The 14,796-nt window shown below is 39.6% G+C and overlaps 1 protein-coding gene across 2 annotated transcripts in view; it reads left to right on the top strand.

Moving 5' to 3' along the window:
* CERS6 (ceramide synthase 6) overlaps window positions 1-13,592 on the top strand; it is a 314,028-nt gene extending 300,436 nt beyond the window's left edge. The window contains exons 9-11 of one of the 2 annotated variants that reach the window (XM_082689255.1): window positions 4,545-4,701; window positions 5,228-5,251; window positions 7,903-13,592. In XM_082689255.1, the coding sequence (XP_082545381.1) occupies window positions 4,545-4,701; window positions 5,228-5,251; window positions 7,903-8,055 (334 nt within the window). In that variant the 3' untranslated portion in view covers window positions 8,056-13,592. The remainder of the gene's footprint in view (window positions 1-4,544; window positions 4,702-5,227; window positions 5,252-7,902) is intronic. The other variant, XM_082689256.1, reaches the window with a different exon arrangement.
* The last annotated feature ends 1,204 nt before the right edge of the window (window positions 13,593-14,796 follow it).

Here is a 14,796-nt window from a genome sequence, read left to right as displayed (position 1 = left end):
GCACAGATAAGTATAAGGCATCATCAAGATAAATTCTTGTGATTCATTAAACATCCATTAAAATAACTCATCAAGGCTAATCTGTTCGGGTGGTAAGTGGTGCTTCTGCTCATCCCCAGCGAATCGCAGGGAGCTCAGCTCAGCCCTGCAGGCATCCATCTTCATCAGGAATCGTGCAGGAAGACCTAACTGCAGGCTAAGCCTCCTCATTGCATTGTTCAGCAAGATTCTTAGAAAGGGGAGAGTAACCCACAGATGGAGTGATGTGTGTGTGTGTGTGTGTGTGTGTGTGTGTGTGTGTGTGCTGGGAGCCACTCTTCAGCAGATGGTTCTGGCAGAACAGACCTATTTGAGCATGTTTTGCACGTGTGTGATGTGCCATCTAGTGGTTGAATGAGCCTAAGTTAATGAAAAGGAAAAGGGTCCTTTGCTGGTCCCTTTCTGGCACCTTTGCAAACTGTCCACCACGTGATTTGAGCAGGAGCAGGAGGTGTGACACTGTAGGCTATTACTTGGAAAAGAGAAAAAAAATTCTGTTTTCTTAGAAGCCATGTGTTGAACCCAAATAGTTGTAGGGAGGGGAAGCACGGGTCTTATAGTAATTATGGAAGCCAGAGGTTGCAAATTGGTGGCATTTGGCCTGCAGCGTACTTTTCCCATTTTATTTTATTGAGATGTAATTCACCTATATAGTATATTGCACAACTGTTCAGGGTATAGTTTGATAGATTTATTTGTAAAGTTTATATAGGTATAATCTGTGTCATTACCACACAGATCAAGACCTGGAATGTTTCCAGCATCCCAGAAGCTTCCCTCTGTCAAGGCGTAGAGATAGCCCCTCTTCACAACTCTGTCACTGTAAATTCACAATAACATCAGGAAAGTAGATACTCCTAACCCTAACCTCCAAGGAAGGATAAAATCCTGTACTCCCCATTTCAACAGTTTGCCCAAAAAGGAACAAGTTTCTCATCAAACACTCTGCAGCTAATCAAAGACCCCCTTCCCTAGGTTTGCTGCTTTTCAGAGTCCAGGTGCCATAATGAGATCTCTCCCCCCAGTCTAAATTGTTTTTCTTACCAAGCTTCTCACTGAGAGATAGATCCACTCGGTGCACTGATTGTATTTTCCCAAGTGTCTCTGCAGGCACCCAAGTCAATTTTCAAAGCAATCCCATTCCTCGTGAGCAGTATCTCAGAGGCGCCACGGATTGTCATGGCAAAGCCTATGAATTCTGATGTAGCATTTCAGAAATTAATGCGACTGCCATGTCACCAGTGACTGTATGACACCTGCTCCAATTGAGTCAAGCAAATACTAATGGTGAGAAAGTCTCTCAACCTGTAATCCAGCAAAGGCTAATTTCTAACGAATAGCATAATGCAATCATTGTTGCTATTTCTACAGGACCTCTTTCTGTTCAAAAGAAACTAGATTCCCTTCTGAGTGTCCAAACATACAGTATGTCAGGAAGCAGAGCTAGTTCTGAAATAAAATTGACTTATTCCAGACCTGCCTTTGTACATGCCTATTTAATTGATTACGAAACAAACACACAATCAACCAATGTGTCTCCTGAGCATGTTACTTCTGGGTGTTTTGTGAGGTGCTGGAGATAGAAAAGCAAAGACGGATGGGGCCTCCCTCACTGCCCTGGAGTTCGACCTTGTTTAGATTTGCTGGCCTCCGGCTTGCAAACTGACATTTAGAAAGATGGCTATTTCTTGGGATAATAAACAAGGATAAAATACAGGCTTATCTTAATGTGCTCCTCCTTTCAAATAACTTGTATTTTTTTCTAATTATTTGTGATATATTTGGAAAAAACGAAGATTGTAAAGAAGAAAATACAAAATTCTCTAATGCACCAAAAAAAGCCTATAATGGCATTGTTTAATTCTTCTCAAGGCATTATAATTTTCCGTTTTTCTGTGTGGGGGGGCATGTAGTTACAATTGCAGTTGGCTTTGAACAACATGGATTGGAACTGCACGGGTCTGCTTATACATGGATTTTTTTTTTCAATAAATACAGTATAGTACTATAAATGAATTTTTCTTACGATTTTCTTAATACTTTCTTTCTCTAGCTAACTTTACTGAAAGAAGACAGTATATAATATATATAACATACAAAATATGTGTTGACTGTTATAGGTAAGGTTTCTGGTCAACAGTAAGCTATTAGTAGTTAAATTTTTGGCGAGTCGAAAGTTACACATGGAGTTTTGACTACATAGAGGGTTGGTGCCCCTAACCTGTGTTGTTCAAGGGTCAATAGCATTTATTTTATGAAGTTGAGGTGATACTATGTATTTTGTTCTATCATAAGAAACTCTTGAAACCTGTTTAATATTTGAGTGAGTTCATAATTTCTGGAATAAGAATGAAAACTAATTTCTTAACCATTCCCTACTATTGGAAATTTTGATTGCTTGTTGTTTCTAAAACAGTTACAGAGGTTTAATGTTTACGTATTTGAAATGAAGTCTTTGACTTTCTGCCACACTCAAGGCCAGAACTTTCCAGATAGTGTTAAATAATACAGGTGATGCTAGCTGGCTGTGGTTTGTTCCTGATTATAAAGGCAGTAACTGTGGTGTTGTTAAATATGAAGGCAATGTCTGACTTGAGTTGGGTAAAAATCGTATTAAGGAAATCCTTTGAGTTCTAATTTTTAAACATCAACAATGGGGAATTTAACATTACCAACTGTCTTTCAGTGCTATTGAAATAATTAGGTTTGTCCCAGTTTGGCCTATGGGTGTAATACATTATATTAACAGTTTTCCTAATATTGTCCCCTTCCACCAGCATGAATTCTACTATACTGAAGACTAATATACTTGAAATGAATTGTCAAATTTAATTCCATATTACTGATTTTGAGATTTTAACATCCATGTTTATTGTATATTGTTCTTGAGAGACAACTAGTGTGACAGGATCTAGATATACTCTGTGCATTTCATTCTGGTCTGTAAATGTGGGTTGCTGAAATTAGGGACAGGGAGCCTGTTTGTGTCTATTATTCACTCTCCCTTTTTCTTTACTTCTTATCCCAACTGCACATTGAGGGTTTTTTTCCCTTTAGTGAATTGACAAAGTACTCCTCTTAACCTCTCTCAAAGCATGCATCGCACTCTTTCATATATTAAAATTTTCTGTCTGTTTTCTGTTCTTACAAAGGGGGTCTTTGTCTTATGAGTTTGCCCCAGGTGGCTGCCCATTCTGCTCTTGATTGTAGGTTACCAAGAGAACTAATTACTTCGAATACTTTTGCCCACCTCATATATACACGATTCGTTATATTCAAGTAATTAAAAAAAAATCAATCCAGGTGCCTGGGTGGCTCAGTTGGTTAAGTGTCTGCCTTCGCCTCAGGTCATGATCTCTGGGTCCTGAGATTGAGCCCTGCATCAGTCTCCCTGCTCAGCCCAAGTCTGCTTCTTCCTCTTTCTCTGCCTATCCCCCTGCTTGAGCACTCTCTCTCAAGTAAATAAATAAAAATAAAATCTTTTCTTTTTTAAGGATTTTATTTATTGGGAAGCCTCGGTGGCTCAGTCAGTTAAGCAACTGCCTTTGGCTGAGGTAGGGATTCCAAGGTCCTGGTACTGAGTCCCGCATCAGTCTCCCTCTGCCCGCTGCCCCCTCTGCTTGTGCTTGCACGAGCTCACCCTCTCTGACAGATAAATAAATAAAGTAAATAAATAAATAATAAAAATCTTTAATCTATGAGAGAGCGCGCACAAGTAGGCAGAACGGCAAGCAGAAGGAGAGGGAGAAGCACGCTACCTGCTGAGCAGGGAGCCCAATGCGGGGGCTCGATGCCAGGGCCCTGGGATCGTGCCATGAGCCAAAGGCAGACGCTTAACCGACTGAGCCAACCGGTGCCCCCAAAATAAAATTTTTTTAAAAAACCATTCCAATATTTATCTCAAGCATCATTTCACAATGATATTTTTCAGTTGTCAATTCTTTCCCAGAGGAAGGCTTATAAAATTAAGTACATTATAGGGTCTCCCCAACTGGACTGTAAACCACTTGACGACAGGGGTTGGGTCTTAAGTGCATTCTGACCACTGCTGTGCTACGCATAGAGTTTAGACTTATTAATGAGTGTCTCTGGAATTAATTAACCCTTTCTTTCCCCCTTGCACTATAATGTTATCGAATGGTATTCCTCACGCTTACTTAAGGACCAAAAGCAACTTTGAAAACAAAACAGACCTTTTAACAAGTAGTAAGAGAGAGCGTCACAACCAAAAAAATGGGACGGAAATGAGCGGAGGAAATGACAGCAGGCGAAGGAAGAGCTGAAGCCCTTGGCTCAAGCTAGAGCTTAAATAATGGATGTTATGACACCAGGGACATCATTACAGCGATGACTCTTCTAAGTACCTGGTCCGACTTCAGACCATCCTTGCAGGGCGGATCTAATTAGTGGGTATTGCTGGCCTTGTGCTTCTGGACGGCAGTTGACGCTCCTTGGAAGGCAGACGGAAAAGTTGTGTTCCATGATTCTTTTCTCTTTTTCCTTAGGGTGTTAAATACCACATTATTTGAAAGCTGGGAGATTGTTGGACCTTACCCTTCCTGGTGGGTTTTTAATCTGCTTCTGCTGCTAATACAAGGCTTGAACTGCTTCTGGTCTTACTTAATTGTAAAAATAGCTTGCAAAGCTATTTCAAAAGGCAAGGTAAGATGAAACTTACTGTTTCTGATACATCCCAGAAAATTGTGTTTTTTGCTTCTTCTTAATCAACAAGAACACTATCATTTTGAATTTTATGAAATCTTATATTTTTTCTTCATAATTTAGCATAAGCTCCTGGAAACACAAACCAAAATTTTGTTTTTCTTCTACTTAGTTAATTTTTTTAAGTTTGTAGCATTGGTTTGCTGATGATTTCCACTGATCTGCATTTATAATTTTAAACTAAATGATATGTTATTTGTCGTGTTCTTTCTTTCCCTCTGTCTCCCATGGTTCTTCTCTGATTAAACTTGTGCTGAACAGAAATTTAATAACTTCTTTCCTTTTATGATGCAGTATGCCCATTTACGATTTTTCCAATAAAACTTAGTTAAATCTCTCTGTTTAAATATGGACTCATGAGGCTGATTCAAATAACGTTTCTTGGGAACAGTGACTTTTCCAGAATGTTCTCTGTGACATTTTCTTACTTTCATTGTTTATTCTCTTCCTTCTGCCACCCTGGAAGGCTGGGAAGTGGAACCCTTTACATGTAAGTTCCTCATACCTCTCTCTCTCCCTCCTTGTTCCGGGTGCCGCGTTAGCCTGTTGGAGGGCACTCAGAAAAAAATGCTTTTGTTTCCATGCGTCTTGTTCTAGCTAATAAGTTGGCACTGACCCGAAGCTTTCACTGAACTGTGGCTCCCACCAGGTGCAAGGGATACTAGAAACAGCTCAGTGAATAGTGCCCTTTGCAAGAGCTTGCATTCTGCTAAATTTTGCACCATCCAACAGAAGGAGAGGAATTTTTTTCATCAGTGTGTAACATGTTTGCTAAAAAAAAAAAAAAACCCAGAAATAGACAAAAGTGAAGTAGAAGAAACAAAACTAAGTTGGGGAGAGGATCACCATGGACCAGAATGGAGGCCCGAGCGTCAGCTCTTGCCCCGGTCTGCCCTGACCACCTTGTTCTCAGTGAGGTAAACAGAGCTGGCCCCTTCCATGGGACTTGGGACATCTAGTCGCGTACTGTGCAGCCAGTTCTCAGTATCAGCTCTTATATAAATCTAAAATATTTTGATCAATAAAATGTTCAGAGAGAAAGTTCATTTTTCCTCTGTGACCTCTTATTCTTTAAAATGAGCACTTGTAAGCACTGGGTGTTCTACATAAACAATGAATCTTGGAACACTGTGTCAAGAATTAATGGTGTATTGTATGGTGGCCAACATAACACAATAAAAAAAAATGAGCATCTGTATTTCTGTTAAAAGCTCCTTTTCCTCCTCTGGATACAAATTACATCAATATGCACAGTGCTGTCCTCATGGTAACAGTAACCAAGGACAGGTGGATCCGATTACTTGTATCCTTACTGCATTGCTCTTTCCAGCAGACAGAGTCTTACCAAGAGACGATTATTAATCTCATTGCAGATGCCAGGCTTCAGAATATCTGCCCTTGCTGTTCACCTAGGACAGTTAGATTCATCTTGGCCATGGGTTAAGAATTCTGTTTTTCTATGGGTTACTTTGAGACCTTCTAAATTATTCCTTTCCTTCAAAATGACATAAGCATCCTTTTTTTTTTCCAAATAAAATTAAAAATCATCTAACCCAAGCATGTAGATGTAAATTGATCACTCTCTGAAACTGGAGTTTTCTTTCCTATTACCAGCTTAATTTATGATTAATGGATGTCTCAATGTCGTGGGGCTTTACTCTCATGCTGTCTTTGTGATCCATGTTTGTTAGGTTCAAGTACCCTAAACAATTCAGTCCTTTTGGTCTTTCAGTATCTAAATAGTCTTGGAGACGGTCCGTGTGCATTCAGTCTAATCTGAGGGGCATTGGAAAGCAGTCCATTTGTACCATTTTTATTTGGTTGTTTCTGGTGAGAAAGGAACAGCAGTTCTGAGCTCTCACACGGCCTCTTCCCCACCCACCTAACAGAGATGACATTGTCCTGAAGCCACAGTGGTTTCTCCAGTGGGCGGCATGGGGGGCACAGGGAGGACGTGATGTGAAAAAGCCCCCAGTTCATTCGGATACACCTCCCAGGAGACTGCCAGCGCACTTCTTAGAGAAAGACAGGCAGCTGGATTTGGGGAAGCTTTGAGGAAGCCAGGCCACCAGGCCTCCAGCTCCCTTTAACCACCCATTGCTCTTTCCAGCAGACACAGTCTTACCAACTTACCAACTTACCACCCAACTCAAAAAACAAGTGAACAGGGCTCACTCAGAGGCCCTCAGGCATGTTGGGTAAAAATGCTTACCATAATTTAGACGGATGGAGTAGGAGGTTCAAACTATTTTAATTTTAAAAGCAGTTGAGTGTTTTCTTAATCTCTCCCTAAATTACTTCCTTGCTAGACTATGACTTTGTCCTTTATAATAGCACATATGCTGGTGCCTGAGCCTGCTATCCTCATTACATAATGAGACTGGGTAGAGGATTGAAGAACTCTGGAATGATGGAAGTCCAGTTGTGATGATCTGGTCAGTAGATTTTCTTTGGGAAATCTACTTTTAAACTAGATTTTTAAAATTTTTAAATTTTAAAGTTTTTACATTTTTAAAAGATTTTAAAATTAAAATCTAATTTTAAACTAGACCTCACCCAGCAGGTTCCGAAAATGCCTCCTGCCTCCATGAGTTGTTACATAGTATATAAAACAAAATTTCTACTTAATTTTGGCAGACAGGAGAGAAAAATTAAGTCGTAAAATAATATATTACAAAGCCAAACAAGAATGATGCTTTAAATTATCTGAACCTGTGTATCCCTCCATTAGTGCAGCGAATCCTTTACAAGATTCTCAAGGGGAATGTGATGTGTGAGAGTAAATTGATCCATTTGTACCAAATTCCTATAATACCATTCCAATTTTATAATACGTCACTTTACCTGTAAGAGTGGGTTTCAGGATCTAGTACATTCTCACTGTGCAAAGGTACCTTAATGCCTAGGCCCCTGTAATACCTAAACCCACCTACATTCCATTCCTCAATAACTGACTTCCTCACCCAAATTGCATATCTCCCCTGCAGGAGAACTAACTATTACGGCAGTGTACCTATCCTCTTAGATTTTTCACGTTTGCATCTGTTTCCCTTCATGGATGATTACGCGTACTCTTCTGACCATGCCATACCTTGATGATTCCTTAGGAGCTGGTTACACGCACCTTCTTGTATTCCACAGGTGTCCAAGGACGACCGAAGTGATATCGAGTCCAGCTCAGATGAGGAAGACTCCGAACCTCCAGGGAAGAACCCTCACACGGCGACCACCACCAATGGGACCAGCGGTACCAACGGGTACCTCCTGACTGGGTCTTGCTCTGTGGATGATTAGTTCCTCAAAACTACAAGTCCCGAACAAAGTGAACTGTTTGTTCCTGGAAGTATTTAATAAGTTGCAAATGCAGTTCCTTTCATTATATCTCAGCACCAGAAAAAAAAAAAAAAATTAGGATTATCAAAGCATTTTGAATAGTGCACTGCCATATGTCCTGTCTGTGAATGAAGAAGAATTACCATTCTCTCTACGTAGGCATGCTGTATGTGATTGACACAAGGGAACAGTATTTGCATTTGTACTGTCTTAGAATATTATTTATATTTCTTTTTTGTTTGTAAATCTGTGGACAAAAGAGGGTTTCCTCATCCCTTTTACTCTCTGGGTTCATGACAGTGAGGGAGATGCTCCATGTGCTTCTACCCCTTTCTATTGCTGTAACTCAGTTTGATAGGAGTCGCAGCTTACCTTGTCACTTAGAGCACGCAAAACCCAGTGCAAGATTCTCGTACTGCTCCGAATAGGTTTGCTTTCTTTGTGTTACTGTGCCGGTTTTGAAATTGCCTATATAGCCTCAGTGACCATTTTCCCTGTATAAAGTTTCAGCAGGATGAGCTAGGCTTTTTAATTGCCACTCTTCATGGTCGATTTGCACAGCTCAAATTCAAGACTATGGTTTTTTGAGAACTTTAAAAAATTGTTTTGTATTAAATTGCTATGGAATAGGCATCATTTCTTGTGCACACGGCCAGGATATCCCCAGTGAGTACAGTAGCCAGCTGGAGATGAACTTTGTAGGTTACAGAGGTTTGTGTGTGTTTGTGTGTTTTTGTTGTTGTTGTTTTTATTCCCTCTTATGAGGTCAGTGCTCTGGCTCTGAAGGAGGACCTTTGCTTAAGGTCATAGTTAGAGACAATGAAATTGCTCTTACTATTGGGAATTTGTCCCATGCTCTGAGAATAACAGAAAGAGAAAGCGGATTTCAACCAGATTTCAGCACTACCCCTATAATTGCCACAATCTCCTGTCATGTCATGAAAAAAAAAAAGAAGAAGCTAAGTATATTTTGGCGCAGCAAAGGAACTTTGAACAGCTGGCAAAGGTCAGCTGTAGCCCAAAGCGCTTTTTTGCAGCCAGCATTCGAGGAAGTGCGCTATCTAGTATTTGATCTTGGTGTTTGGATTTTTCTGAGCAAAATAAAGCCAATGGGAGAAGGACAATTTTACTGTTTGTCTTTTCTCCTTAAATATGACCCAGACTGACTCTCCTGTTGCTAGAAACTGAGCGGTGTTGCACCTGAAGCCCTCTGGTTTGCTTCTTTGAAGACTTGTTCGGTTTCCAGGATTTTTTATTCAAACGGAACTATTTCCAAAAAAAAATAATTAAATTCTACTGGACTATGGCAATATCAGCAATGAGAAAGCTGCTGAAAATAAGTTGCTATAGTCTCCTGACACAGCAGTGTTATTTATGTATAAATAAGAAAACCATTCACATAAACCAAAGATTTTATCTCTTCCCTTTCAACTTTTAGTAAGGGGGAATAAAAAGGTATTACAAACACTTATTTCATAAACAAAACAAAACAAGAGTCTAACACCGCAATGTAGTAAATAGCATAAATGTGTGAGTTAGGGGATAGTAAAGACCACAGCATCAGAAATACTAAGGAGTGCATGTCCTACAACCATTCACATTCGATTCAAACTTTTGAAAAAATTGAAATAAATCTTTGTGCCCACAATTTGCAATCTCTGAGTTAATAATTAAGATAATGCCCCCAAACAGAAAAAACCTCACGCCGTAATATTAAATCTTTCCCCACCTATATATGAAATAGTCTGTTTCTGATAAGGCCCATAATGATAATTAAAGAGCCTTAGACATATGTCTGCTTGTTTATTGAGAAAACGAAGCAACTAATTCTTCTCGTAAAACCTTGTTACTTTATTTCACAAAACAGGGGTATGTTTAGGAGTGTAATTTGTGGATGGTTTGGGACCAGTCATAAAACATCAAAATTTCTTGTTAGTCATCTGAACATCTGCTAAAATGCAGATATATAAAATGAAACAGCATATTACAGCTGAAAAATGTTGAGACGGTGCAAGTTTCCTTTCTTATCAACTAAACTATGGGGAAGAAAAGTGAATTGTACCTTGCTGTAGTGTCTGGGGCAAGTCTTCAAAGGGAGAAATAAACCAGAGAACCACCATGTGTTCAAATTCGGGTCATCTAATACTCTACCACAGAAGAATAATTTCAAAAGATTGGCTCATAAATTAATGGTTTGGGGCAGTTGCATGGAAAGACGTAAACCAAGTCTGTCCTTAGCAAAGGCAAATCTAAGCAATTTTTTATTTTTCCCAAAAGTCCCTTGGAAGGAGGACTGAGAACACTCGGAGCTTCAGCGACCAGTGACGTTCACTTAACACAGTCCCCTATGTATCTATAGATTTTTATTTCATTTTGCATTTTAGGGCAAAGAGTTCTTTTTTGATTAATCAAAGTGATGTTTGTAGACCTGTTAAGATGCAAAATAATGTATTTCTTTCTACTCCTTCCCCTTATCATGGTGGCATGATAAGACTGAGAGAGAAAAATATGTGAGATATCTTATCTTCTACTTGTGCCAGGCCATAGCTTCGGAAGTGCGTTTTGTATATGCAGCTGTAGGTTACTGACAGTGTTGTTTCCCATTGATTACCTTAGCCCGTGTTGATAGCTCCTTCCTCCGGGTCATATTCAAACCCTTCCAGGATACCAAGGGGTGTGTAGGAAGGAGTCTAGAAAAAGTAATATTTTATTCTCTAATGCTATATAGCTTTTCTAGATCTCTTAGTGGAGAAAAAAAAGTAGAAAACAAGTAGAATTTGGCCGTGGGTCAATAAATGATATGACAGTGTGTGATCTATGTATGTACATTTATGTTTCTCCAAAACATAAAACCAAAAGAGCACTGACTCATCCTTATCTATATTCTTTTCATAAAAACTATCCACTGTATATAAGAGAAACTTCCCACCTCCCTCTCAACTTCCTGTTCATGCCACTCACCCAGATGAGAGTTGGTAGGATCTTTTCTCTTGCCTCAGGCTAAGATCACAGAGGACCTAAGGTCAGCATATAAGCCAAATGTAGTTCACATTTCCAAATTTAGTGGTACACATGTGGAGAATTGAATAACTGTCAGTATTTTGGATGATTAAGCTGAATGTTGGGGAAAATGCATATAGGTGCTGTTTCACCCCAAGGTTTTGTTTTCATCCAATTCCTGCCGGGCTGCTAGACAGATGGTGTCCTCAGGTACCATCAGATAATGAAACAGGTATCAGAGAATGGTGGGCTAGGAAGAAAGGTAGACTCCCCAAAGAAAGCAAGAAGTTGGATGAGAGAAATCACTCTTTAGTGAGATAAAATCAGACCATGTTTAGCCAAAACGGTGGGTGATCCTCAGAATGTCTCATTCTGTTGCCAACTTGCATTCTGAGTATTTGGTAGAGGTTGGGTTTGAATGAACTACATGCTTTCACATGAGGCAGGAAGGGCCTGGATCTCTTACTTCTTGTGTTTGAACCTCATCGTTATTTGGGCTGATGTAAAAAAGGAGATTTCAGTTTACCTGAATCTTTGCAAAAGAGCTCTTCTGAGAAGCCTTTATGGACCCCCATGATTGTTCCCATTCTGTTTTTGTATCGATAGTTATTTTTGTCCCTTTCTCAGAATGTTAATGCCAAAGTTGCCTGAATATTTGAGTGTTTTTTTCTTAATTTGAAGCATACAGAATAATTCCAAAGGTGATAAGAGATTCTGTTTGTTTGTGTATGTGATGATGTCATTAATATCCGGAGAGGCTTCAAGAAATCCTTTGGAAACAAAAGGTTAAATGTTTACATTTCCTGTGATAGTTGAGGTCTTAACGATACTAATTAGCTTACCTTTTTTTTTTCTTTGTCTTTGACTGATTCTGCTCTGTAGATAAATAGTGTCCCTGAAATCTTTAGAACATTCAATTAAGAGAAAACCAAATTAGGTCAAACTCAGCCTGATGAGAAAGTGATGACAAGCCGCTTCAGTTTTTAGGTAACTCGTGTGGGACGAGAAAATGCAGTTAGCTCTGGCTATTACACTTGCTCTCCATCATATGCTGTTCATGAAAGGAATACCCTCAGTAATCGTAACAGTCCTTGGGGTCATGCATAATGCCGCAGATAGTAATTGGTACTGGTTCACTGTGGCCACAGTAGTTCTTGATGGAAGCCGCCAGAGAAGGACCCTGTGGTCCGCCTTTATGTACACAGTCCCCTCTCTTCCTCTAAGGGACACTCAGTAGACACCGGGGAGGACTATCCATTTGTTCACTCTGTGCAGTTTTGACGTCTCTCATATATATTCAGAGGGAACATCGCTGATGCTGGTTTTCATGGAGAAAACTTGATTAGAGGACATAAAGCATTATAAGGAACAATTTGTAAGCTCCGCAGACACAGAAAGAACAACCTGAACCTTTTCCAGGTCTTTGTAACTGAAGTTCAGCCTTGAAGCCTTTGAAAGGAATGGCTTAGCAAAGGGCCACAAGCTAGGACTCCCATCAGCTCAAAGAAATACAAGTCTCTGCAGCCAGATGGCCTGTCGTTTGGCATCTTCACAAGACCGGGTCTTCTCAAGATTGCCAGGAACTGATGGGAGGGGTCAGTTAGCCCAAGATCTATCTGTTCATCTCATCCACCCACATTCCTCTCAGCCTCCTGGAACTCTTGATAAGAAGAAACCAAAATATTGTCACTTATCTGCCATCAGCTTCCCAACAGACTTTGGATCAGTGGTTGACCACACTTCTTTTCTCCGACTGATTCCATTTTTCTTAAAAAGTATTGGGCCTGTGTAATCGTGTTTACCTCCAGAGGCTCATGAAAGCTTGGTTTCCTGTTTTGCTGTATGTTGCATGGCCTGGAAACCAGGGCCCACAGCTGTTGGTATGATTTCTATGTTAAGTGAAAGATTAGACTCAGATCATCTTTTTTTCTCTTGGATCTACAGTAATTTTTCTAAACTGTCGTAAAACTGCCCTTAAAAAATTAGAGGCTTTTAAAGATTAGTTACCAAAGATAAATGAGCTCTATAATAGCAACAGTTCTGTGGCAATTCTGGGAGTTTAACTTAGAGACTCATTGAAGATGGAATACCCCCTCCAAGTCTGATTTCCAAAAGTTTCGTAAAGCCTCTAAGCCTATGATTCTCATCAGCTCTTGGTGTGCCCATAGAATCAATTACCTCCGTAGCCATTTGTGGCCAAGCAAAGGGGGAGAGGGTTCGTTGGGGATTTGATTTTTTTTTTTTTTCAATTTGCAGTGAGAAATAGGATAGGTGACAAAAGCTTAACTTGTTTTCTTAAGACAATTCAGTGCTTGAGCATCTCTGTCAGAAATGGAATGATGTACTGTTAGCCAATTAGAATTATTTTATGTATTGTTACTGTGTTTTGCTGATTTTTATATGAAAATATAATTATTCATTCTTGATCTCTGGAAGCAATCATTATGAGGATCATTTTACTTTGGAAACACTTTTCATAATAAAGATAAGTATTAGGAGTCAAGTGTCAGTGACATTTTCTCTAAGCGCTCTTGGGCTGCTGTGGGTAATTTGTCTCATCATCCTGGACAGGATTTATTTTAGGACACACATCATCCCTAGTTTCTTGCAAACTTTCCTTAAATCCCAGTTATCATTTTGATTACTGGAAAGGTAGTATTATATTTATATGTCATATATATACACATATATATAACATACAACATATATCTCTCTATCTTGTCAGGAATTTAGCTAAGCTATTCCATAGTATTGCTGCCCCAGTATCCATTTTGTTTGCAAGGTGCCGTGCAGGGACCCTAAACTGACCCTAGCCTCTCAAACAGATGCACACCCTACAGGGCAGCCCTGAGACTCACAAGCAAATGCAAGTCCCTGATATGACCTCCCCAGTAGCCCCTGTGATCAACAGTCTCCCCTTCCAGCACCTTGAAGGCCTTATGTTGCCCCTAATAAGACTGCCATGGGGTTTACCAAAATCCCACTCTTTCGCATTGACCCATCCAGCCTTAGCCCAGGAAGCCCAAAGCAATCTACTCACAGATCCTAATGAAGGAATGTGCCCCAAGCCCTGTCCCAGTCTTCACCCTGCTGTCACAACCCTTGTGGTCCTTCGAGGCAAGCCATGTGAATAATAAACCTATTTCAAGTTCTCTTGTGGTCTCTTGCTGAGCTTCAGTTCACCATCTGACACCATGTACTCCACTTAATAAATATTAATTTAACATAGTTAACACATTCGTGATATATATATATAACATATATATATAAATATATATATTCGTGATATATATATATATATATATATATATATATATATATTGCACTATCTCTTTGGAAATTAAGATATAAAAGCTTTAATGTTACGTTTATGTGTAGTGCTTCTTTCTGGAAAAATATTAAATATTATTTATAGAGATAAGAGTTCACATAATCAGACTGCACTGATTTTTCCAAATCATGACAAGAAGCTCTTAGGACAAACCATCCAGAGCAGAGCACACCCAGACCCATCACTGTCAGCATATGCACAGCTCAAAGGAGCTTGACTGATATGTTCTCTGAGCCCATGCCCTTCTTTGTTAAGGCTTCTTTCCCTCTTTCTCTGCATTTCCTATGTAACACTGTCTTCCCTGGCTGCTCTTCTGCTCTAAGCTTATGTCATCTAATATCTCCAGAGCCATAAAATAGCACTGAAGTTCA

This window comes from Mustela nivalis (assembly GCF_964662115.1).
Source record: "Mustela nivalis genome assembly, chromosome: 11".
NCBI lineage: Eukaryota > Metazoa > Chordata > Mammalia > Carnivora > Mustelidae > Mustela > Mustela nivalis.
This window is presented reverse-complemented; position numbering and strand designations above follow the sequence as displayed.